Source organism: Engraulis encrasicolus, chromosome 19 (assembly GCF_034702125.1).
Source record: "Engraulis encrasicolus isolate BLACKSEA-1 chromosome 19, IST_EnEncr_1.0, whole genome shotgun sequence".
NCBI lineage: Eukaryota > Metazoa > Chordata > Actinopteri > Clupeiformes > Engraulidae > Engraulis > Engraulis encrasicolus.
Genome location: NC_085875.1, coordinates 46,674,770 through 46,699,769, shown reverse-complemented (window position 1 = coordinate 46,699,769; position 25,000 = coordinate 46,674,770). Strand labels below are relative to the sequence as shown.

The following is a 25,000-nucleotide window of genomic DNA, read 5'->3' as shown; positions in this document are numbered from 1 at the left end:
CAAATAACAGATGTACGCAAATCCCCAGAAAAGCTCCTCGGTCTATGACGGCTTTTTATGAAGGTAAATGTTTACTGGAGTGGCTAATAACGTAATGGTCGCAGAGACATTAAAAGTTATGGTGCGTGAGAAGCGAAAAAAGGGAAAAGTGAAGGGCTTCGGGATTAAGTTGGTGATTCCAGATAATTGGAGATCGTTTGTTGCCCCTAACGACCTCATTAACCTACCGGGGGGATAAAAGTTCCCTGGATGTCTGGAGAAGAAGACGTTGAGAGAGGTTTTAAAGAAAGGGTGGATAGCCGAGCCTGTGCGCACATGATTTGTAAGGGGGTTGTAAAACGAAGGAAACACTTGATATGGGGCGCAAAGTTAGATCGCAGTAGATTTCCCGCTGTATTGGCTAGAATAGTAGCGCTATTAGTCGTGGTTTATCCTTCAAAGCCAAGAGGAAATTCAATATCCCTCCACCTTTTTCTTTCATTCTTTGTGTCCCTCTGCTTTGCTGTGTGTGTGTGTGTGTGTGTGTGTGTGTGTGTGTGTGTGTGTGTGTGTGTGTGTGTGTGTGTGTGTGTGTGAGAGAGAGAGAGAGAGAGAGAGAGAGAGAGAGAGAGAGAGAGAGAGAGAGAGAGAGAGAGAGAGAGAGAGAGAGAGAGAGAGAGAGAGAGAGGAGAGAGAGAGAGAGGAGAGAGAGAGAGAGAGAGAGAGAGAGAGAGAGAGAGAGAGAGAGAGAGAGAGAGAGAGAGAGAGAGAAAGAAAAACAGAGAAACACACAGAGAGATACAGAGGCAAACAGAGGCACTCTCATAATGACAGTGAAAATATAGAGAGGGAGAGAAGGAGAGGGATTGAAAGTAAATGCTCTCCCTGCCATTAGTATTCTCCATTCACCTCCCGTAGGCCTTATCAGGGTGTCCGATGTAGAGATCTGGACGAGTTCAACTGTAGCGGAGCGGCAGACAGAGACAGAGAGACAGAGAGGCAGGGAGAGAGAGAGAAAGAGAAAGAGAGAGGCAGAGAGAGAGGCAGGCAGAGAGAGGCAGAGAGAGGCCGGCAGAGAGGTAGGGACAGCGAGAGAAAGAGAGAGGCAGAGAGAGAGAGAGCGAGGCATAGAGAGATAGAGAGAGAGGCAGAGAGATATAGAGAGAGAGGCAGAGAGAGATAGAGAGAGAGGCAGAGAGAGGCCGGCAGAGGTAGGGAGAGCGAGATAGAGAGAGAGAGAGAGAGTGAGACAGAGAGTGAGAGGCAGAGAGAGAAAGAGAGAGAGAGAGAGAGAGAGAGAGAGAGAGAGAGAGAGAGAGAGAGAGAGAGAGAGAGTGAGGCAAGCAGAGGGGCTGACGGCGGGGACACATGCAGGTGAAACGAGCAAAGCAAAGAGAGGTGAAATTCAGTGTTCCATTCTGTCAGTTCAACGCTGTATCAAATAGAATGAAACGTTTATTTCGTGGATTGGATTGCCCACCGCAGGCGAGATTTGCTCCTCATTTGCATAATATTAAACTTGGCTGAATATTTTCACTTTTCACATAAGAATGAATGGCTTCGCTTGGTCAAATTCATGTGAATTGTGTCCGTGACGTGGCGAGGCAGGCAGAGAGGGGCAGAAAGAGAGGCCGGGAGGGAGGGTGTGGAGGGGAGTGTGGGGTTATGGGAGTGTGGGGTTAGGGCAGGGAGGGAATGGAGGGGAGTGTGGGTTAGGGGAGTGTGGGTTAGTGGGACAATCATTATGTCTGCGCTGTGCTATCATGTGACTCCCAGATCAGCCAGGCCAGAGGTAATACGCCCCCTTCTCCTCACTGAAGACTCTCTCTCTCACACACTCAGACACACACACACACACATGCACACACACATGCATGAACACACCAGTGTTAATTTCGTCAACCATGACTAAGACTAAAATATTTCGTCAAAGCCCTTTTTTGATTTTCGTCATTTAGACTAAGACTAAGACTAAATTGGGAAGGCAATGACTAAAATATGACTAAAACTAAAATTGATTTTCGTCATTGTGACTAAGACTAAGACTAAATTGAAAAAAACTGACTAAATTAACACTGGTGTTAAATACAATAGAGAAAAAGCGAAGCAGTGTTTCATTCTGCACAGTGTGATACATGCTAAAAAGAGAAGCAGTGCGCGGAGAAGGTTTATTCTGTCCAGTCAATGATATATGTTAAAAAGAGAAGCAGTGTGTGGAGAAGTTCTATTATGTACAGTGTTGACTAAAATGACTAAAAATGGACTAAGACTAAAATTGATTTTCGTCATTTAGACAAAGACTAAGACTAAATTGGGAAGGCAATGACTAAAATATGACTAAGACTAAAATTGATTTTCGTCATTGTGACTAAGATTACGACTAAATCAAAAAAAGCTGACAAAATTAACACTGGAACACACGTCACGTGCACACACACACACACACACATAGGCGCCGTCTTCATGTCAACATTGGGGGGGCAGAGGTTGGTTTTTTTTTGGGGGGGGGGGGGGGGGGGTTTGCGTGACGTCAACGTTACCTCTGTGTTTCAGTGGCGCATTTGCACGGCATTTAGCCAGGTCCGTTATTTACTGAATAGCCTATAGCCTACAGACATTAAGACCGTTAATAGGCTACTTGGTTACCAGAAAGACGTTTAAGACTAGATATACAGTGCAAGCACGTTGGCAGATTTCAAAGTAGGAAAGTTCTCCGGAGCATCTGAGGAAGATTATTCTCTGCTTTTATTTTGAGCAGTGCCGAGGCTCCGATGAAGAAGTGGTAAATTCGAAACGTTAGTTTGACACAGCTCTAAATAAAAGCAGAGAATAATATTATAGATGCACCAGTGGTCTCACCTAGGCTACCTTGAACTCAGCCTTCCCGTGACGCACCAGATTGCGAAGAGCAGGAGCGCGGCACCTTTTCCACGTTGGCAGAATGTTGGCATATCCTACTTGATTAACAAACGCGAAAGCGCATGGGCCACTTCATATAGCATGTTGTGCATAGACAACAAACATGCAAGGATTATTTTGGGGAATTAGATTATTTTTAGTGCGAACTGAGCCGAATCAAACCTGTCTCAATCTTGCAACCGTATAGTCTCCATCATTTTCGCCAGAAATTATATAAACGGTGCGCAATCACACAATCAGAATCGCAGATGTGGATGTGCGCGCGGGACTATTGTATTATCACTGGACATCTGTATTCGACCAAACAGGTGGAATTATTACGCAGCAAATCAGACAGCGTGCAATCTGGGGTTCAACTTGTCAATAACTTATTGTCAGCCATTGGAATAGACCCATTGCAATGAAAACTGAACAGGGGCGGGTCATGTCTGATCATATTTAGATTAGGCTACGTGTCATTCAAAGCTAGGATATTATTTGTTTAGTTGAGAGAACACGCTTACCTCCTTGTCATGGTTGGAGTGAAATACAGCCGTTATTGAGATGGAGTTAAATACAATATAGTTAGGCCTTTTTATAGACACCAGAAAATAAATGTTCATGTGGCCGACAAACCAAACAAAGTTGACAACTGGCAACAGGAAACCTCGAATGAATTAATCTTGCTCTACACTTCAGCAGCGAAGCCCAGAACAATGCTTGCACCGCAGTTTAACGCAAAGCCATACTAATAACCTTTGCTCTCATTAAGGACTGGCTTAAATACACACATTTCTGAGGGCCAGTATAATTTTTCACTTATTCAATTCATCACTTTACCTATGCTGCGCAGCCTGCAGTTCCTTTAACTTCCTGGACCATCGCAAACAAAAATCGCCAGTGCGAATACAATAATCAAGCAAACACATAACACAACATTGTCCATGTAGGCCTATGCTATAGTCTTCACAAATAATAAACATGTTGGTCAACATTCCCACTCCTTTCTCTACCCAAAGAGGATGGCGTTCTGCCACTCAAGTAGCATGCGCGCTCCCGCCGATTGGCCATGACCGACGTTGCAGATGTAGTCCCTGTGCGTGCTCGCTCTTACCGACAGTTCAAACACAAATTTGTTAATGAATTCACCGTTTGTGAGGGGTTTTTTTTTTTTTTTAAATAAATGAGACAATGAGAAATGGGATAGGCTACAGACTTCACATTCTCATAGTGGGTTTAAAACATCAGTGAAATCAGCTATTTTTAACGTGTCATTATTGGGGTGTTTTTGCCCCCCACCTTTATGATTGGGGGGGCAAAAAGGTCCGTGCCCCCCCATAGTCGGCGCCAGTGCACACACACACACACACACACACACACACACACACACACACACACACACACACACACACACACACACACACACCCCTGCACCTAGCCTTCCCCTACCCCTAACCCAAGAAGAAGAAGGTGGATACGCTATCTCAATCTTTCTGCTGCTGATTGAGGAGAAGCCAGATAGTGTGGTTTACACAGATAGCAGAGAGAGAGCGAGAGAGACTTGAGCGTCAGATAAGGACCACAGCCCCGAGTCCCTCTGATAACAGGCAACAGTGGATGCCTGGCATTCTTAGGGCTCGTCCCCCAGTGCTGCATCTACTGACAGTGGCCTGTCGATATGCGCTACACCTCAAGCCGAGCTGCCAACCAATCACGACGCACTATGGCACACAGTGAAATATATTCTTTTCATATAACTCTCCAAAAGATGAAAGGAACTCTGGAACACCACATGAAAAAATTCAGAGATAATTCTCCTCAACAGTAGCCCCATAATGCACTCCGCACCTCCAGTGGCATGCTGTAATAGTCATTGAAAAGTTCACTACCATAGTACTACACCAATATGACATAAACACAGGGCCTTTAGTAATGCACTATGACTCGGTCATTGCCATTCTGGTAACAGCAAATTTATAATGCCATAGGTTAAGAACTTAACGGGTTAAGAACTGTATAGCTGTAATTATCCTGGATTTTACCCTTACTTTTGACTCAATTTTAATGCAATATATTTTGACTCCAGTGTAGTAAATGATCTACACTGGAGGTGGGGTTTGGACTATGTTAACAACCTACTGGTAGCTCATCTCGATGAAGCAGCCTATCTTGACAGAACAACAGGACTCCTCTATTCTCTTCTCTTCTCTTCTCCACTCCACTTGCTTTCAGCCCCAGCCTCCAGACGCCTGACCCCAGATTCACCTGCCTCGTCTGGGGGCTCACCTGGGCTGCGTCAGCCCCTCTGCTGTCCTATGAGGATGAGGAGGAGCATGCTGTTCAGCTAGAGTAGCATGGGGCAGGGTGTGTGTGTGTGTGTGTGTGTGTGTGTGTGTGTGTGTGTGTGTGTGTGTGTGTGTGTGTGTGTGTGTGTGTGTGTGTGTGTGTGTGTGCATGTCTGCCTGCCTGCCTGCCTTCCTGCGTGTGTTTATTGCTGCAGGCAACGACTTGTCTGTCTGGGATTATGTGGTGTGTGCACATCACACCCACCCACACCAAACACCAAACAATGTTGATTGTCCCTGTCAGGGTGTAGGTGTTTATCATATGTCATGGTGTAATGGTAAAGTTCATTATTGAAAGTGTTCCATATGCATATGTGAATGAAATGCTTTTAATGTATTTCTCCTGTCTGAATTATTAGCAGTGATCAGTAGATTCAGATAAGTAGTAGTAGTAGTGTTTTACACATTGACCCACTTTGGGTTTTCAGCTTGTTTGTGTGTGTATGTGTGCGTGCGTTTGTGTGTGTGTGTGCGTGTGTGTGTGTGTGTGTGTGTGTGTGTGTGTGTGTGTGTGTGTGTGTGTGTGTGTGTGTGTGTGTGTGTGTGTGTATGTGTGCGTGCGTTTGTGTGTGTGTGTGCGTGTGTGCGTGCGTGCATGCGTTGGTGCGTAGGTGTGTGTGTGCCTGCATGTGTGTGTGTGTGTTGATGGTATGCTGTAATACCTTGTGGTGTTTGTAATGGCCCTTTAATGGCCCTTGTATGGCCCTGGCCCTGAGGGTTGAAAGATACCTGGAAAGGTTGCAGGCAGAGGCAGTGTATTCCAGGTAGAGGTGGGTGGGAATGTGATAAATTGCCAAGATGTCTGGATGATTTTGGCCCCTGTGTTGTGGCTACACTTAAGCCACTGACCCCTTGACCTTCCTATTTCTTTGTATTGGGACAGATGCAAGAGCTAGAGCAGAGGGTCACCGAAGCCGACCAGAGAGCAGAGACCGCAGAGAAACAGGTAGGCTAATGTGAATCTGCTTACTATTGTATATTCACTAATTTCAGTACATTTCAGACTTCAGTTTACACAAGGAAGAGCTCGACACTGCTTCTTCACGGTTCACCACTTTTTTTTTCTTGGTGCTGATGTTTCGGCACTTAGGCCTTCATCAGAGTAACCATACCAAAAGTGAAAAGGCTTCTTAAATAAACAAGTGCAAGTACATTTCAGACAGACACAGACACTACTTGACTCAACATTATGCTCATACACTTACACTAATGTGCATCTGTTCACGACAATGGAAATGAGCCTTTTTGGGCTTTTTTTGTGTTATCCCTGACTTTCTTTCTTTTAATATATGGACAGCCGTGGTATATTGGTTAGGGAGTTGGAATGTTGATCACAGGGTTGCAGGTTTGAATCCCGCCCTTACGTCTCCCTCCATCCATGGCTGAAGTGCCCTTGAGCAAGGCACCAAACTCCACATTGCTCCAGGGACTGTAACCAATACCCTGTAGTATCTTTAAGTTGCTTTGAATAAAAAAGCGTCAACTAAGTGTGATGTAATAATAACACATGGTTCAGTTTGCTGTCCCATTTTTTAAATCTAGAATGGTCAAATTCATTCATTCATTCACTCATTCATTCATTCATTCATTCATTCATTCATTAATATTGTTTATTATATGGTGTGACGTCATCGGTCGAATGCTCCATTCATTTCAACGGGGCTCCCCAACGTTTGCACGTCTGTTATTTTTCGATAACGGACGGGTTGGTCTATAACAGACCGCTGTCAATGGCAACAAGACTTTTCACTGCTAAAGCGACTTTTCAACAAGACTCTAATCAGCTGCTGTGATAGACAACACCTGTTGTCCTGGCTACCTAGCTGTTGCCTAGCGGTGTTCCACAACGGCACTGTTTTGTTTTGCGCAGCAACAGTCTTTTGACATTAAAAACTATATTAGACTTAACATTAAATAGGCCTAAAGAAATGTCCCCGCCATGTGTGAATCATTTAAGTATATCCATATAATAAGCGGATTAACTTTCGGCGAGTTGGTCGCTTTGTGGAATAGCAGCACTTCAGAGAGAACAAGACACCTCCGCTCCGCGTCGGGGTCTAAAGATTCTCTCTGTCGTGCTGCTATTCCACGGTAGCGACCTTCTCGCCGAACGTTAACCCTTACATATTCACTCATGAATTTCAGTAAATTACAGGCTGACAGACACAGACAATACTTGCCCTTGCATTACACTCATACACGTTCAGTATGGACCCTGAAACACGCTTAAACACACTTAAACACACAGACACAGCATAGACACAATCATCTCCCATAGATGCGCATGCACTCGCACACGCACACATACCCACGCATGCCCGCACACATGCGCTCACACACACACACACACACACACACACACACACACACACACACACACACACACACACACACACACACACACACACACACACACACACACACACACACACACACACACACACACACATACACTTTATTCATAAAAGTAATGCTTAACAAGCTCTAGAGGCCTTTGTGGTTGTTGAGCGGTAAAGTGGAGGGTTTATAAAAGAGTCTTTTTCTTATTACTTGCTTAAGGTACGCTTGATGGAAGAGAAGCTGAAATCAGCAAATGTGCAGCCCAGCGAATCAGAGAACTCACTTTGCCTGAGGCTACAGGAGATAACCAATCAGGTGCAAGAGAGAGATGGAGTGATCAAACAGCTGGAGGCACAGCTGAAGAAACAGGTATGGACGAAGAACAGAGGAGGAAGGAGGAGAAGAAATGATGGAGAGATTACGGTGCTCACAAAGGAGATGACAGCTGAGAGCTGACTAAACGTATCTTTCTTTCTCTCTCTGTACAGAATTTGCTTCGGGCACAGGAGGCAAAGATCATAGAAGAGAAAGCCTCCAAAATCAAAGACTGGGTCACTTTCAAGCTACGAGAGGTAAAGTTTTGAGTCTGTTTCACATGACCTCATTGAAGCATCCAAGCAGTTGTGCAAATGACCCAATATTATATTTTGTTATTGTTTCATTGTCAACTGGAATTCCAAGTTACATTTACCAAATACAAGTCAAGGCATTGTCGTTGGGTCGTACATGAAACAAATAGATGTAAGGCCTGATGAATCTTAAGTAAAATACAATTTAGATAAAGCACAAAAAAGTCCACATACTGTGCTTGTTCAGCTTCCTCAGCGATTGGGGTTGTAGTACAGCTGTTGACCAGTAGTAGTAGAATTAGGCACTGGGAAGCCATCTTGAAATTGGGTCAAACTCGATAAAGCTACATAACAGTGTAAAAAATTGTGTACAATAGCCGTACAGCACAGTATGTTAGTTTACCAAACATTGCAAGCCAGTTGAACTTTAAAAAGTAAGTTGCTCTGCTGCATTAAGTTAACTGAACTTGAGGCTTACTGTAGGTATATTTGTGTCAACTCAGAAAGCAAAGCCTCAAGTTGAGTTAAATTACAAACTTAAGGCAGCACGGAAACTTACTTTTTAAAAGTTTAACTGGCTTACAATGTTTTACAGTGTACTAGTGTTGAACCGCACAGTAGTACAACCAACTCCAAGGATGAGAAAGCTGAACAAGTACTGTACATGAACTTACTTGTGGTTACGTTTAACTGGCTTACAGTGTTTCACAGCGTACTAGCTAGGTCTCATGTTGCCATCTTGAAACGGGTCCAGTGAGATAAAAGCTAACTGTTTGCAGATGGAGGTGGAGAACCAACAGCTGAAGCTGGCCAACATCAAGCAGGCCGAGCAGATCCTCTCCATGCAGGACAAGCTGCAGGGTAAGAGGACTGTACCGACTTACTGCCTGCCACCCTAAGCAATGGAGGATACACAGAAGTTATAACTCAACCACAAATACTTTCTCTCTCTCTCTCTCTCTCTCTCTCTCTCTCTCTCTCTCTCTCTCTCTCTCTCTCTCTCTCTCTCTCTCTCTCTCTCTCTCTCTCTTTCTTTCTCTCTGTCTCGGTGTCTGTCTCTGTCTTTCTCTCTCTCTTTCTCTCTCTCTCTCTCTCTCTCTCTCTCTCTCTCTCTCTCTCTCTCATTCCTCTTCTCTGTCCATCCCTTTTTTTCTTATGATTTAATTGCCCCCCCCCTGGATGGACCATCTGAGGGCATTAAAGAGATCTAGGACCCTTAGAATGTCTTTGAACATTGAAATCCCTACCTTTCAGTAGACTTTGATCACTTTTATTCGCCTTGTTTCATTTTAGCATTTAGAAATTTACAAATGATGATAATGGTAAGGATGGCAACAACAATGATGATGATCATAATAATTGCTTTCATGATTATGATTATGAGTGTTATTATTATTGTCATTATTGTTAAGTTGTTGTAGTACTGCACATGTTTTAGTCATTGCAATGGTATTTCATCGTATTTATGGGCGGAGTACTGAGCAATCGAGGTCAAAGTCATAAGTTATGACTTAAGCCTTGCATACTGTCTCTGTCTCTCATTTTTCTCTCTCCTAGAAATGTGTCCTTCCTACTTCTCTTTTTTTCGTTCTGATTTATTGCTCATTTGCAATGTTCCCTCCCTGTACCATCTGAGGGCATTGCAGTGCCTGGAGAGCATTTAAAATGTCTTCAAACATTTGTTTTTCAGGACGGCCTTTGATCATTTTTATATTGATTGTTTTATTGTGCCATTTGTTCCAGATGTTACATGATTTACAAATGGTTGATAATATATTTCTCCTCCTTCTTATTTTTCTTCTTCTTCTTCTTCTTCTTCTTCTTTTTCTTCTTCTTCTTCTGAGCAGTAAAAGTAGGGTAGACCCCCATAATGCACCACTATGACATTGCCAAGACCTTTTAGTAATCCACTATGGATTCTTTGCTATCCTGGTAACAGAACATTTATTACGCTGTGTCTTAACGGTTAATGGTAGTACTAGCATTTCCCCTAATTTAATTCTTTCTTTTTGTTATATTTGTTAAAGTGTGGCAGGATGGTCCCTCCTCCCCGGTCGCCCCCTTGTCTCCCAGCCTTGATGCCCACCTGGTGCCCTCCAGCCCGCTCTACCCTCCCAGCTGCCCTGGCACCCCGCCCGCCTTGGAGGAAGCCAGCTGGAGGCACACGCCCGCCACCGGAGCCTCCTCCTCCTCCTCAGCAGGTGCCACCAGGGAGGCCGACAGGGGTGGGACAAAGGGGGCAGTTGTCCCGGGCCCAGGGACAGAGGGGGGTCAGAATTGGGTTCTCATTCCATTTTATGTATTGGGTGGGGGGCCCTTTCAGATGGCTTTTCTCCTGGGCCCAGCCAAAGCTGCCAGCGGCCCTGGGTGCCACAACACGCCCTCCGCAACCTTCTAATCATGTCAGCTCGTTTGCCAACCACATCCCCATCTCCAGCCAACCAAATGACATGTTATGATCTGACTACACCTGAGGATATGGCCTGTCAGTGCTCATTAATAGACTTTGAAAGATTAAGACGGCTTGATATTTTGCTGGAAGTATGGAGTTGAGTGAAGAGGAGATATGTGTTTTATTCCAGGAGCATTTTAAGGAAGGAGTCATGGTGCTCTTTTATACACTAACACGAAATGAAACTGTTCTCCAAATGGCTGATAGTTTGAAGAAGGTACTAAAGGAAGTGTTGGTGAGTGTTCAACCATGAGGGAATTCCTACTAACCTTTGTCTTCTCGCTGTTGTTGTTGTGTAGAAGCGAAGAAGAAAGCCTCGGACATATCAGACAGCTTATCCTCTGCTGACAAGATGGCGGTGGCATCCAAAGTGGCGGCGGACAGTGGAACTCTGGGACGCAGCAGGGGCGTCCTAGCAGGAGGCCTCAGCCCCACCACCCCCACCCCCAGCGCCGCTACAGACGCCCAGAGCAGGGATCACTCCTCAGATGAGCTCAACAGCAAGTTCCGCCTTCAACGCCTGCGCTCTTCCTCCTCCGCCTCCTCCTCCTCGTCCTCCTCTTCCTCATCCTCGGCGTACGAGAACCCGCAGGTGCCCACCATGCTCCTGTCTGTGGATGCTCCAGCACTCTCTTCCCTGACCGGTTCAGCAGCAGCAGCTCTGGCTTCTTCCTTCTCCCTGCCGGTGGGCACCAGCATGACGCTGCCCAAGGTCCGCACCCCACTGACCCCCCGGGACAGCATTCAGCTGCTCAAGAAGCACCAGAGCCAGCCACAGGTCTCTGTCTATTTTATTGTATTTGTGTATTTTTTGTATTTGTGTTTTTTTTTTATTTGTGTATTTTTGTAAGCTGACAGACACCTTAACCCCTTTGAGCAGAGCCTATGTTATAACCTTACTGTCACCAAAATTGTAATGGCTATGTCTTAATCTGTTACTTAAGGCTTAAGTCTCTGTAATATCATAGCAATATTGTTATATTATTATATTATATGTTACTACCCTACAGCCCCGTCTGGAGCGTTTCCACCACGTCAATGTCAGCATTGATATCGGGGCCTGTGGTGGTGGAGGTGGAGGTGGTTGTGCTGGTGGGCCGTCGCTGGCCCGGAGCCTGTCCCAGCATGGCCCACCGATGGGCACGGCGGCCCTGTCGCTGCCAGTGGTGGAGACGGATATTGATGACGGTATGGAGGGTGTGGAGGAGGGGGCCCAGACCGAGGCAGTGCAGCCCCATGCTGGAGGAGGGGGGTCGGCGGCAGCTACGGGGGTGGTGGCGAAGGAGAGCCTGGATCAGGAGGGAGTGAAGCCCCCTACGCCGCCACTACATCGCTTCCCTGCATGGGTGAGAATCATGGCCGTAGCCAGGAGTTTGAAATAACCGAGGTCCATAGTCCGACATTTTTTTTAAAGGTGCATTGTGTAGGATGGTGCCCGGAGTATCTATTGCAACTATGCTGTTCATCAAAATGTACTATCTTCTGCCAATTTTGGTCTTTTCATGAATATTTGCTAAGTAATGAACTAATATTTACTAGTATGACCAAAATACAGTCTGTTTTGCAGCTGAAAATATCTATTTTCGGACATTCAAAATGGCGCACAATGGAGAAGATCCCCTTTTTCATGTATGAAAAGTGCAATTTTCCCAGTCATAATGAATGCCTAGAATTTGATGGTGGTGCAAATAAACTACTAAAAATATTACACTGTGCACCTTGAAAGGAATATTCAATTTGTGTAATTTACTGTATTTTGAAAATGCATGCCCATTATCAACTTTGATATTTCAATGAATATTTACTTGAAGAAACTAACGTCTACTGATCTGACAAAGTAGAGAAAAGTATGGAAGTATGGAAAATATAGAATTCCGACAGACATACTCACAAATAGATAGCGATGATAAATAGAAACGATAACACTTGTAAATGAGCTGCATAAAGTTTGCATATACTGTAAACTCCTAAAACAAACTCTACCTTTAAGTAATATTGATATTGATCAATTGGCATAAATATTCTGTCAGTATATGACATGGCCTGTATGCTGCAGGATGGCCGAAGAAATCGATTGTCTACTGATGACCAGTTAATTTTGCAACTACTGTTTGTTGACGTTAATTGCCGAGTCAGGGACACACACGTGTCATACACATACTGTTGGAAAGGGCAGAAAGAGACCAGCAGGCATGTCATTATTATTTGGCCCTCGATTACAGTTGGCACACATACACCATTAATGTATTGCGTAACAAGATTTGAACATGAAATTTGGTGTGTCACAGGAAAATGAGTGGCCAGTGAAACAAGGCCAGTGAAACAGCTCAAATGCAACACAATATGCAGGCACATATACACTTCCATATACTGTATGATGGGGAAAAGAGTGTGAAATTTAGCCGTTAATAAGTCCATGCACGCACAGTTTTAGCCTATTCTTTAAAATTAATAATTAGTTTGGCCTGCGACTTCATTCCAGATTTAGATTTTGGCCCCCTTGGTCAATTTGAGTTTGACATCCCTGGGGTTAAAGGCAATTCTGATCTCACTTTGTTCGTCGTCCTCCGCAGGATGCAGTCCAGTCAGTCAAATTGAAGGAATGTCTCACTGTAGTTCTATATACTACTGTCTTCTCTTCGTTTATTAATTTTTTTACAGTTTTAAAAGCTGCAAATGCATAATATTTGGTCATTTATTTCATCATAATCATGGTTGTCTATTCAACAGGAGAGTCGCATCTATGCTGTGGCCAAGTCTGGTATGAGGGTCTCAGAGGCCAGTGCTGGCGCCAAAGGAGCAGGTGAAATTCCTTCCATGTTCATGGCATGATCTTGTTACTTTACAATATTATTATAAAATTTATGACTTTACAGTACATTACATGTGGCAGATGCTTTTATCCAAAGCGATTTACAATCGAGGACATAATCTTTGCATCAACACTTGCAGATGCAAAGTGCACAGGAAATATACAGAACAATAAGTGCAGATGTCAAGCAGGTTTTTAAATACATAAGTACAAGGATAGGTACACACACACACGACGTGCCTAACTTCTACAGTGGATATTTCACCTTTAGTTTTCTGCTCTCTGTTTTCTGCTGTTCTCTTGCTCCATTGTAAATTAATGACATGGAATGTGTTGTGTTTTTTGTGTTGCGTATGTGTGCGTCGCAGTGTCTCAAAGTCCAACAGTTGGCCCCTTCACCCATCTGATGTGCAAGAACATTAGCGTGCCAGTCTATACCACTATCAAAGGGGTAAGGAAGACCTCTCAGATACATCTTCCTATAGTTCTGACTTTCCTGTTTAAGACCTCAGACATCTGTTTCACACATCTTTCAATTATAATTCAGTCTTGTCAGCCATGTTTATTTGTCACATGTTTTATTGTTGACTTCTGTTTAACTGTTTTTAATGTTATGCATGAAACGTAATGTTAAGTTTCAATTTATTAGGGAAAGTGTATAATTAAAACATAAAGGTTGTCATTTCATGCATTGTACCAGAGTTAGCCTCAAGCTAATGTCCATGTGTATTTATGTAAGCTACTTGATTTTCCCCCCGGGGATCAATAAAGTTACTCTACTCTACTCTACTCTACTCTCATTCCCTAAATGTTATTTTCCCTGCTACCGGAATAGAAAGCCACTCAGATCAGCACCTCTCCCCTGGTGGAGGAGGAGTCTGGTTCGGAGGATGACACCAGCTCTCTGGGCTCCGTACGCAGCTCCACACTGGGCATCGACCGCAAGGGCAGCACCCCCAGCAGTCCCCGCGCACTCAAGAGAGGTGAGGAAGAGGGGTACTGTGGTGTTTGGGGCAGCGCGCTAAGCCCCCCACATATGGACTTGCATGACCATGGGGACCCAATTTGAGTCCGGCCTGGGTCATATCCCAACCCTGCCCCATCTCTCTCTTCCCACTTACTTCCTGCCACCACTGTCTCTCACTGTCTCTCAGACAAAAATAAAATGCTTAAAATCGCAATAAAATTCATTGTATACAAAAAAACGACAGGTGAGGATGATGAGACACTCCACCACTTTATGACAGACGTATAAAGTAGAGGTACTATTACGTATATAATTACAACATATACATTATGAAATATCATACATCTAGTGTTGTTCATTTTATGGTGCTGCCCCACTACTATGCCCCACTCGTGATTGACACTACTTGGGCTGAAAACTAGATCATCGCTGACCCATGTGAAAACCAAGACCCTTTTAAAGTGACTCAAGCAGCAGCATTTGTTTCAGGTAGACAAATGGCAAATAGATCAAAATGAATCCAATAAGTCCAAATCATAGTACAAAAAAGTTACAGAAAGACCCCTTGCCATGAATTCTCTCTGCCCGTACTTTTCACGCAAGAGTTTCAAACATCTAATAAGCAAAAAAAGTCTGAAATGTCTTAAATTAAATGTCTTTTTACAGCTTGAGACATTTCACTTTCTGAACTTGTGTTGTCCTTCCCCACATGGTTTAGTGGGTGGCTGTATGTGTTAGTGTCTGGTATCTGCAGAAGGTGGGAAATAGTGACAGTAACAGTAGTGTTGTCTTCACAATCGCAAATTAGTTATCTCTCTCTCTCGGAGGTAACACGGTGGAAAACATAATGGATATTTGCTATGTAGCCTCTCTCAGCTTCCGTACTTTGTGTACCCGTCTACAGACGTTTCACTTTGTGAACCCGGCTCGTTGGTCTCCGTGTGGTGTTAGTGGCCTGCGCGTGGTAGTGTCTGGTATCTGTAGTAGGTGGTAAACGGCGACAGCTAGTCGGCTGTTGTGTTAGCAGTAGTGCTAAGGTCAGGGATTCCTCCCGTAGAAAGTCACTCTACAAGCATATTTTTTTCTCTTCTTTTCATGAAAGTCGTTGGCTTTAAAAGGCTTATATAAATGCATTCGGCGGAGTGAGAACGGTTGTGGAAAAATATATCTGCCCAGAAGTTTGTGTCAGGGGTCATGGATAGTGCTGTGGAAAAGTTGACATGATGTTATACACTTCTCTGTTTCCACGATGGAGCCTGTGGTGTTTTTTTCTGGCTGTTCCATTTCTACGGGTTTGTGTGTTTGTGTGCGCGCTTGTGTATGCGTCTCTGCGTGTGCTAATGTGAAAACATACACAGATGTCTAGATGTCCATGTAAACTTGTTTCAATGTGTCTGTGTGTGTGTGCTGTGTGTGTGCCTATACTATACATAGACTGTACATTACAGTACATACAATAGAGTACTGTACATATACAGTACAGGCTAGGCTATGGTTCATTTGTGTCTAATAAACATGTGTGTGTGTGTGTGTGTGTGTGTGTGTGTGTGTGTGTGTGTGTGTGTGTGTGTGTGTGTGTGTGTGTGTGTGTGTGTGTGTGTGCGCGTGCGCGTGCATGTGCCTGCATGTGCATCTGTGCATGTGTGTGTGCGTGTGCATGTGTGTGTGCATACGTGTGTGTGTGCATGTGTGTGTGTGTGCATGTGTGTGTGTGTGTGTGTGTGTGTGTGTGTGTGTGTGTGTGTGTGTGTGTGTGTGTGTGTGCGCGCGTGCATGTGCCTGCATGTGCATCTGTGCATGTGTGTGCGTGTGTGCGTGTGCATGTGTGTGTGCATACGTGTGTGTGTGCATGTGTGTGTGTGTGTGTGTGTGTGTGTGTGTGTGTGTGTGTGTGTGTGTGTGTGTGTGTGTGTGTGTTTCAGGTGTGTCAGTGTCGTCCATCAGCTCTGAGAGTGACTATGCCATCCCCCCTGACGCCTGCTCTCTGGACAGCAACTACCTGGAGCCGGAGCACAAAGTGCAGCGCACCTCATCCTACTCCTGCGAAAGCACTGGACCGGTAGGACAGACATGCGCACACACACACATGCACGTGCGCACACACACACACACGCGCGAACACACACACACACACACACACACACACACACACACACACACACACACACACACACACACACACACACACACACACACACACACACACACACACACACACACACACACACACACAGAGCGAACACATACACACACACACATGCACCTCACTGGACTGGTAGGACACACACACCTGCACGTACTCATGCATGCACGCTGCACGCACGCACATACACGCACGCGCACGTGCACACACACATGCACACACACATGCACACACACACAAATGGGTAGTTCTGCTGTGAAAGAACTGTTTTAGTGCAGTGGATCAGAATTGATGGTTTATTATCAGAGCAGGATACTACATACAACAGGATGTACGTACACACACACACACACACACACACACACACACACACACACACACACACACACACACACACACACACACACACACACACACACACACACACACACACAAACACACAAACACACAAACACACACACACCTGTACACTCCCATATACCGAGTACAATACATAGACTTCTACTATGTTGCACTGTGTTGTGTGTTCAGGAGATGCTGGAGAAGTCGGGGTACCTGCTGAAGATGGGCAGCCAGGTGAAGGCCTGGAAGAGGCGCTGGTTCACCCTCAGGAACGGAGAGATACTCTACTACAAATCACCCGTCAGTTCTCTCATTATATCATACTGTTATTGTTATGGATAATGTTGTGATGTTATGTTGCTGTAACGCAGGGGGTGAGGAACCTTTTGCAATCGAAGGGCCACTTCAAATTTCATAAAGTCCACCAAGGGCTGTACTATGAACACAAACCAGGATTTCCCCCTACACTTTACAAGTCCTTTACAACAGGGATTCTTAACCATAGGGCCGCAGCCCAAAGCTGGGCCGTGCGCAGAAACTTGAGGGCCGCAGAAAAGTTTCAACCTCGGAGGGCCGTGCAACTGTATACATAGGCTACTGTATGCGTGCGTCTATTTACTCTAGCGCAGTTCTGCTGCTTAATTGACCATACCGATGCTTTTTAGTAGTGGAAGACATCAAAGACAACACGGCAATAGGCTAAGTAGTAGGATGGAGAATGAGATTACCAACCGGTGTGGTGTAATTTGCCGACGTCTTCTCTCTTCACGTTTAGTTAAAATAAGTGATTGAAACGTTAGGCCTACTCAAAATGATTCTGTTTACTGACAAAGCAAAACCGTTATCCTTGTGTCCCCAAAAACTCATGTATTTAAAGAATTTTGCATGATATTAGGCAACAAAGCTTTCCGTTTTTGACACCCTGCCAGGCTGAGGAGTTTCTGTTCCCGCGTCGCATCTGCACATCAGGTATGTAAGCGTCTGAATTAGCAGATTCATCACAAATCGCAACCAGAGCTGTCACAAATGTCAGCATTCAAATGTATGAATGCCTGATGCACTGTGAGTGAATTGTTTATCATTGAGTGAGCTCAATTAATACAGTCTTTCCATTACAAAATGCATTAATAGGCCTAAGCTTACTACATTAATAGCCTGCTATTTTTTTAAAACAGGATTTTATTATTTTTCACACACATTATAATAATAATAAAAAAAGTATATTATCATTAGTATTATTATTACTAATTATAACTTAATTGTATTGCAAATATAATTTCTGAGATTGCTTTACAAAACGACATATTTCATGTGAAACTGCACAACATTAAAATTATATCAGGAGCCGAATAAGACGGCCTGGTAAATGGCCTCTGAGCCACAGGTTTCCTACCCATGCTGTAGTGTAACAGATGCCAACTAGATCAGCTCGGGCCGGAGCGTCAGTTGGCCACCTTCCCAAAGCCTCATACAGATGTGCTGCTAAGTTACCTGCACAAACACACCAGAAGAGACAAAAGCTACAAAGAGTCACTGGACTGTTTTTTATAGCAATAGCGACATGAGCGATAAAAGTGACAGAGTATGACGGTTAAGAGCAGAATGTAAGCATTCCGACATTCTCACATTTTGTCTCTGCTGTCGCCAGCTCCTCCAACGTCAATTATGTCTGCGTCGCTGTTGTCGCTCTAGTTACTTTTGGTGTGTTTGTGTGGTTGGAAGCCTGGATATTCGTCCCTTTAGTAGGGCATCTGACTCCCCTACCAGAGTTTGGTGGTTGCGGGTTCGAAACCGGGTCTGGGCTGCGCAGGAAGACCTCAGTTTATAAGTGGTACATTATGATAATCATCATCATTATTTGATGGAATGCTCTACTTATTCTGTCACCGTTAGCCTTTTTGGGACTAATCAGTGTGCCTGCTGTACATTTTATTCCACTCTTCACATAATTTAACATGGCATCTTGTGGCAACAGCTTTAGTCCATTCTACTTATTATAGTCATTAATATATTATAATGATTATTGTAATTATTTTATGAAGTCATTTAGTCATCCTGACTCTCTTAACCTTTTTGCCACTCCTTGCCAGTTATCCTGCTAAGTCTTATTCCATTCTCCGAATAATCTATCATAACCTCTCATTACAAAATCTTAAATTGATTCTAATTATTATATTCATAAATACATTACAATAATTATTGCAATTATCTTAGAGAATCCTACCACTCTTCAACTTTTTTGTCAATAATCACCAGTCATTTTTTTTCCGCTAAAATATCTTATTCCATTCACAACATAATCCATCATAACCTCTTATTACAAGTCTTCCAGTCAGTTCTTTTCTCATGATGTCTCATTGCAGTATTGGTATAATCCATCTCCACATCATTTCCACAGATCTGTTGGGGTTGGAATGCTTGGATGTGTGTACAGATGTATATTTTCCGCACGTTTGCGGGTTTATCTTGGTGCCACTTTGTTAGTGTAGCTGAAAGAGAATAAATTTACATCATGTCAGTCAGTGGGAACGAGCAGACCGCCCCCGTGGAAAAATTAAAGCCTATGATTTAAGGAGTCTAAATGTATGCAACATATGATCTTTGTGTGTGTGTGTGTGTGTGTTCTGTGTGTGTGCGTTTGTGGCGTGTGTGTGTTTGTGTGTGTGCGTGCCTGTGTGTGCCTGCGTGCATGTGCGTGTTTGTATGTGCGTGTGTGTGTGTGTGTGTGTGTGTGTGTGTGTGTGTGTGTGTGTGTGTGTGTGTGTGTGTTTGTGTGTGTGTGTGTGTGTGTGTGTGTGTCCAGAGTGATGTCATTCGGAAGCCCCAGGGCCATGTTGAGTTGAACGCCTCGTGCCGCATCGCCAGAGGAGAGGGGGGTCAGACATTCCAGGTGAGAAATGTCACCTGTGCAAACATGCATGCATCATATACACACACGTACGCGCACACTAACGTATGAATGTCATGTGCCACACACATTTATCATCAAGACTCGCTAATATTTTGCTTCACGTCAAATTCATTTATGGTGTGAGAATCATGACGCTTGGCAAAGGTTTATATCTACGCTGTGTTGTCAGATCTGACCCCAAGCTGTCAAATGATGTGTTTTATATTAGTGAGTTAAACGCATGTAAAATGAATATAATATATTTTCAGTGGTATTGTGTAAAATACAATCAAACCCTCTTTTTCTGAGTGTAGATTAAATTGTCATGCTTAATTAATCAATAGACTGCCTGGCAGAGATACTTGCCAAAATCAAATATGGGATAAAGTTTTTCTTTTGCCTTTTGCTGTCATTGGAGCTATAGCACTGCATTAGCATTCTGTTTCCCATAATTGTAATTCCTAATTTGAGTAAATACCACTCTGCATTTAATTTAATAGTGGTAGTGGCATTCGATTACAATATTGCCAGATCTTAACGTTTATTTTTTTCATAAATTATATCATGTCCAGAAAGTAATAGAGTAAAGAAAAAAGAAAGGGAAAGAGAGAAAGTAAAAGAATGGGAAAGAGGAAAAGAATGACCACTCCTTGCCAGCAGCAGATACTGCACATGAACCTGACTGCACAAATGTTGTACTTTTGTTTTCACTACAGTACATTTTGTATTTTGAATTTTAATTCAACTCATTCAGGTCAAATTTAACACTGTCCCAGTTGGTCTCACGCTCCGAGTGTTGGCTCAACACTGCAAATGTAGCCTATTGTCCAACATACACTATCACTCATTTCCCACATCTGCATATGTTATGACATTGCATTTGGCTGATGCTTTATAACCAAAGCGACTTACAATCGAGGATATAGTCATAATCATAAAGTCAAATTAAGTGCAAAACCAAGCACCCGTTTATCTTATTTAATGTGCAGCATGCCCTTCATCAGACAATATTTTTTTGCTATTTTTTTTGCTATTATTTGACTTTGATAGTCCAGCGCCCATTTTTGAAACGGATGTGCGTGTTGTTGTTTTTTCTTCGTTAAACATTCCTATGTGTATTTCATCAAAGCTGATCACAGAGAAGAAGACGTTCTACCTGACGGCAGACTCCCCCAACATTCTAGAGGAGTGGATCCGGGTGCTGCAGAACGTCCTCAAGGTCCAGGCCACCACCCCAGTTACCATGGAGACGGCGCTCAAGCCAACCGTGCGAGGCTGGCTGACAAAGGTACTGTAGAGTGGAAAAGGGAATGTACCGCTGTAGTGTTAACAAACTGCAATAATGAACTACTTGGACATAATGAGGAGGAAGTTATACAGACTGCCAGAACAAGATTAATGATGCTATGCTCTTTTTGAATACTTTCAGAGGCAGAATAGGGGGGTGGGGGTGGGTGGGCATGCGTCTATGCAAGCTTTGTAACTACTGCAAAGTGTGTGTGCGTGTGTGTGTGCGTGTGTGCGTTTGCGCGCGCGCACGTGTGTGTGTATTTGTGTGTGTGTGGGGGGTGCATGTAAGTGTGTGGGCAAGCTTTGTACCTACTGCACAGTGTGTGTGTGTGCGTGTGTGTGTGAGTGCGAATGTGTGTGTGTGCGTGCGCGCGCTTGTGTGTAAGCTTTGTACCAGGGTTAGGGAGATAGAGGAGTTGTGTAGCCATCCTTTTTAGTGCAGGACTGGGCAGACATCCAGGCACCTAATGAAGCCCCTCTTTTATCCAAGGTCTTCCTCTCTCTCCCTCTCTTCTCCCCTCCTCCTCCCTCTCTTTCTCATCTTCCCTTTTCTCTCCCCTGTGTCTCCTCTCTCATCTCTCCTTTCTCCTCCCTCTCCTTTGCTGTGAGTTCTCTCTCTCTCTCTCTCTTTCTCTGTCTCTCTCTCTTCTTCACCTTGTCTCTCCTCTCCCGCTCTCTCCCCCTCTCTTCTCTCTCCTGCGTCTCCTCAATCCCCCTGCCCTCCTCTCTTCTCTGTCCACTATGTGTCTCTTCTTTCAGGTCAAACATGGCCACTCCAAGCTGGTATGGTGCGCTCTCGTTGGCAAGGTCTTCCATTACTACCGCAACCAAGACGATAAGGTGATTTTAACACACACGCAGACACTCACAGTACACATATACACAGTACACACATGCACGCATGAACGCGCGCATGAACGCATGCATGCACGCACGCACGCACACACACACACACACACACACACACACACACACACACACACACACACACACACACACACACACACACACACACACACACACACACACACACACACACACACACACACACACACACACACACACACACACACACACACACACGTACACACGCACACACACACACATAGACCAATGGGTCCATACAGAAGGTTTACTGTAATGTATAAACTGTGGGGGTGCTGGGCCGCAGATGTTTGCATTGTTCATACCATAAATGGGAATTAAGTTGGCCATGGGGAGTCAGGCCCAGGGCTGGTCTGGGGGAGAAATAGGCCCCGGGCACTTTTGGCTTAAAGGGACCCCTCATAATTAGTGGTGCAAAACTGACTCACCGATGGGCCCCGCACCCTCATGGGCCCCTATTTTCAGAAATGTAGAAAAAATATTTTAATACGGGTCCACGAGGGTGCGGGGCCAACCGGGAAAAACCCGCTATACCAGATGGCCAGTCCAGCCCAGGTCTGAATAAGGTGGCCTGTGTGGTCTTTCTCCTAAGCTCAACTCTCACCCCCTTCTCTCCCTCTCAGTCATTTACGGTACATTCACCCTCGCTCTTCACAGTAAATCTTACACTAAAATATAATATCTGCACTATGTTGATTACTTTTGTTCTTAAAGGTTGGAACAGGCTTCATCCAAACAATTGTTTCTCTTCTTTTAGGGTGCCGACCAAAGTAATGTATAACTGAGTAGTAAGAAGAGGTTGGACCATGCCCCAACTTTCTGTGGTGCGACCATGTCTTACTGTGTCCTTTATTTGTGTTCATCTCCTTTGGTGTAGTTTGCGCTGGGTCAGCTGTGTGTGCGCGAGGCGAGGGTGGACGAGGTGGACAGGTCATGTGACTCCGATGAGGACTACGAGGTGGGTGGGCGTGGCCTACTGTCGTCCCACTGCACGCTAGTGGTCCACCCCAAAGAGCAGAGCCCCACCTACCTGCTCATAGGAACCAAGCAGGAGAAGGTAAGAAACACATGCACGTCAATACACCCGCACGCACGTACATCAGTACACAGTCGACACGCACGCACGCACGCACGCACGCACGCACGCACGCACGCACGCACGCACGCACGCACGCACGCACGCACGCACGCACGCACGCACGCACGCACGCACGCACGCACTCACTCACTCACTCACTCACTCACTCACTCACTCACTCACTCTCTCTCTCTCTCTCTCTCTCTCTCTCTCTCTCTCTCTCTCTTCTCTCTCTCTCTCTCTCTCTCTCTCTCTCTCTCTCTCTCTCTCTCTCGCTCTCTCTCTCTCTCTCTCTCTCTCTCTCGCGCTCTCTCTCTCTCTCGCTCTCTCTCTCTCTCTCTCTCACTCACTCACTCACTCACTCACTCACTCACTCACTCACTCACACACACACACACACACACACACACACACGTTCTTTTCCTTCAGCTTCTAAAAGATTAAAAGAAATGAGGCGCACAAATGGCTGACGCAAATGTTCCTTCAGCTTGCAAAGCTTAGCTAGTGATGTAAGGATGCTCTCCTCTCCTCTGCAAAGCTTAGGTACTAAGTAACGATGCTCTCCTCTCCTCCCTCCCAGGATGCCTGGTTGTACCACTTGACGGTTGCTGCGGGTAGTAGTGCCAGTCTGAAGGTGGGCACAGAGCATGAGAGGTTGATAGGCAAACTCCTGGACACGGACGGAGACCCTGGTAAACAAACCAAACTCTACACTTAAACATTTCTTTTTACAGATATACTTAAAAATATAGTATGCGTGTATACTTAGGTTTCTTATATTTAGGTTGCATATTTTTTTTGTGGACTGATCGGATAATTATTTTTTAATCAATGGAATTGAATTAATATAAGATGAAGAGCATTTTTTATGGCAAAGACAGGAACAATATTGTAAAAGAAAAATGAAAATCACAGTGGCATAGTGTGAGGCTTCAATGAGATACCTTGGTTTGGCTATCAAGAATAAAAACAGATTTCAGTTGTAAAATATTAGTTTGTATTTTCAATGCATGCTTGTGTTTTGAAGTATATTACACTATTTTGTGTGCATCATTGTCATTGACTGACAACTCCATGCAGATTCAGAGCTGTGGAAGCACAAAGTGCTCTGCTACAGCAAGGATGGACTACGCTGTCCGCTCACCACCCTGCCCTCGGAAGCACTGCAGACTGAGGCCCTTAAACTTTTCAAGGTGACCCCCTCGTCTCATACACTACCATCATTTAGTGCAACCATTTCTTCATTCTGTTACAGCCCTTCTGACCAAAGACAGTCTCGACAGACGCTTAACCATTCTGCCCCCTGTTATAAATGAGCTGTTACCAGGATTGCAAAGACAAGTCATTATGTATTACTGAAGGCCCTGTGCACTGTCGAAGTGGTGCAGGACTATATATGGTACTTACATTTTTACACCGTTGAGCGTTAATGGGCAACTGTTTCCTTTTATTTTAACTCATAGTGCCATGAATCCATATTGTCTTGTATCTGACAGCACCATGAAAACTCTACAAGGAATATACAAACAAAATGCACCTTCACACCTATTTTCACAATAATCCTGGAGTATGTTTTTTTTCCCCTCATCTTTCTTCTTCCTCCTGTCCTCTTGACTTTGTAAATCCCACATTCATGCCCATATATTATAGGCCACGGGGGACAAAGTAAAATTGGGGTTCCCAAACTAAAATAGGGGTTCCCCCAGAGACAGTCTGTCCTACCAAGTGCCCTCTACATCCTACATCATGGACAGTCTCCTATGGATATTTCTGCTGCATAAACAAACTGTAAATTATTGCACATGGTACATGGTACATGGTACATTCTAGAGGGCACATAACAATGCACGTAGTGGCAATTGGGTTGAACTGAAAATGGTTTCAGTTTTAGCTCTATTCCCTTGTATTGTATCGATTTGTACCTGAATTTTATGCTGTAACTGTCTGGTACTCACTAGATTCACGCCGGTCGGCCGGGTGTTGTACTTATATCTTAAGTCATTTGGTTTG

General features: G+C 44.4%; 1 protein-coding gene across 1 annotated transcript in view; it reads left to right on the top strand.

The window, feature by feature from the left end:
• plekhh1 (pleckstrin homology domain containing, family H (with MyTH4 domain) member 1) overlaps positions 1-25,000 on the top strand; it is a gene marked incomplete at its 5' end in the record, with an annotated part of 50,415 nt that overhangs the window by 4,779 nt on the left and 20,636 nt on the right. The window contains 18 exons of the mRNA XM_063223926.1: positions 6,106-6,168; positions 7,782-7,931; positions 8,051-8,134; positions 8,911-8,992; positions 10,159-10,332; positions 10,883-11,361; positions 11,594-11,929; positions 13,314-13,386; positions 13,764-13,846; positions 14,231-14,378; positions 16,285-16,421; positions 17,037-17,147; positions 19,651-19,737; positions 20,867-21,025; positions 21,787-21,867; positions 22,790-22,969; positions 23,571-23,682; positions 24,071-24,183. Of these exons, the coding sequence (XP_063079996.1) occupies positions 6,106-6,168; positions 7,782-7,931; positions 8,051-8,134; positions 8,911-8,992; positions 10,159-10,332; positions 10,883-11,361; positions 11,594-11,929; positions 13,314-13,386; positions 13,764-13,846; positions 14,231-14,378; positions 16,285-16,421; positions 17,037-17,147; positions 19,651-19,737; positions 20,867-21,025; positions 21,787-21,867; positions 22,790-22,969; positions 23,571-23,682; positions 24,071-24,183 (2,652 nt within the window). The remainder of the gene's footprint in view (positions 1-6,105; positions 6,169-7,781; positions 7,932-8,050; positions 8,135-8,910; positions 8,993-10,158; positions 10,333-10,882; positions 11,362-11,593; positions 11,930-13,313; positions 13,387-13,763; positions 13,847-14,230; positions 14,379-16,284; positions 16,422-17,036; positions 17,148-19,650; positions 19,738-20,866; positions 21,026-21,786; positions 21,868-22,789; positions 22,970-23,570; positions 23,683-24,070; positions 24,184-25,000) is intronic.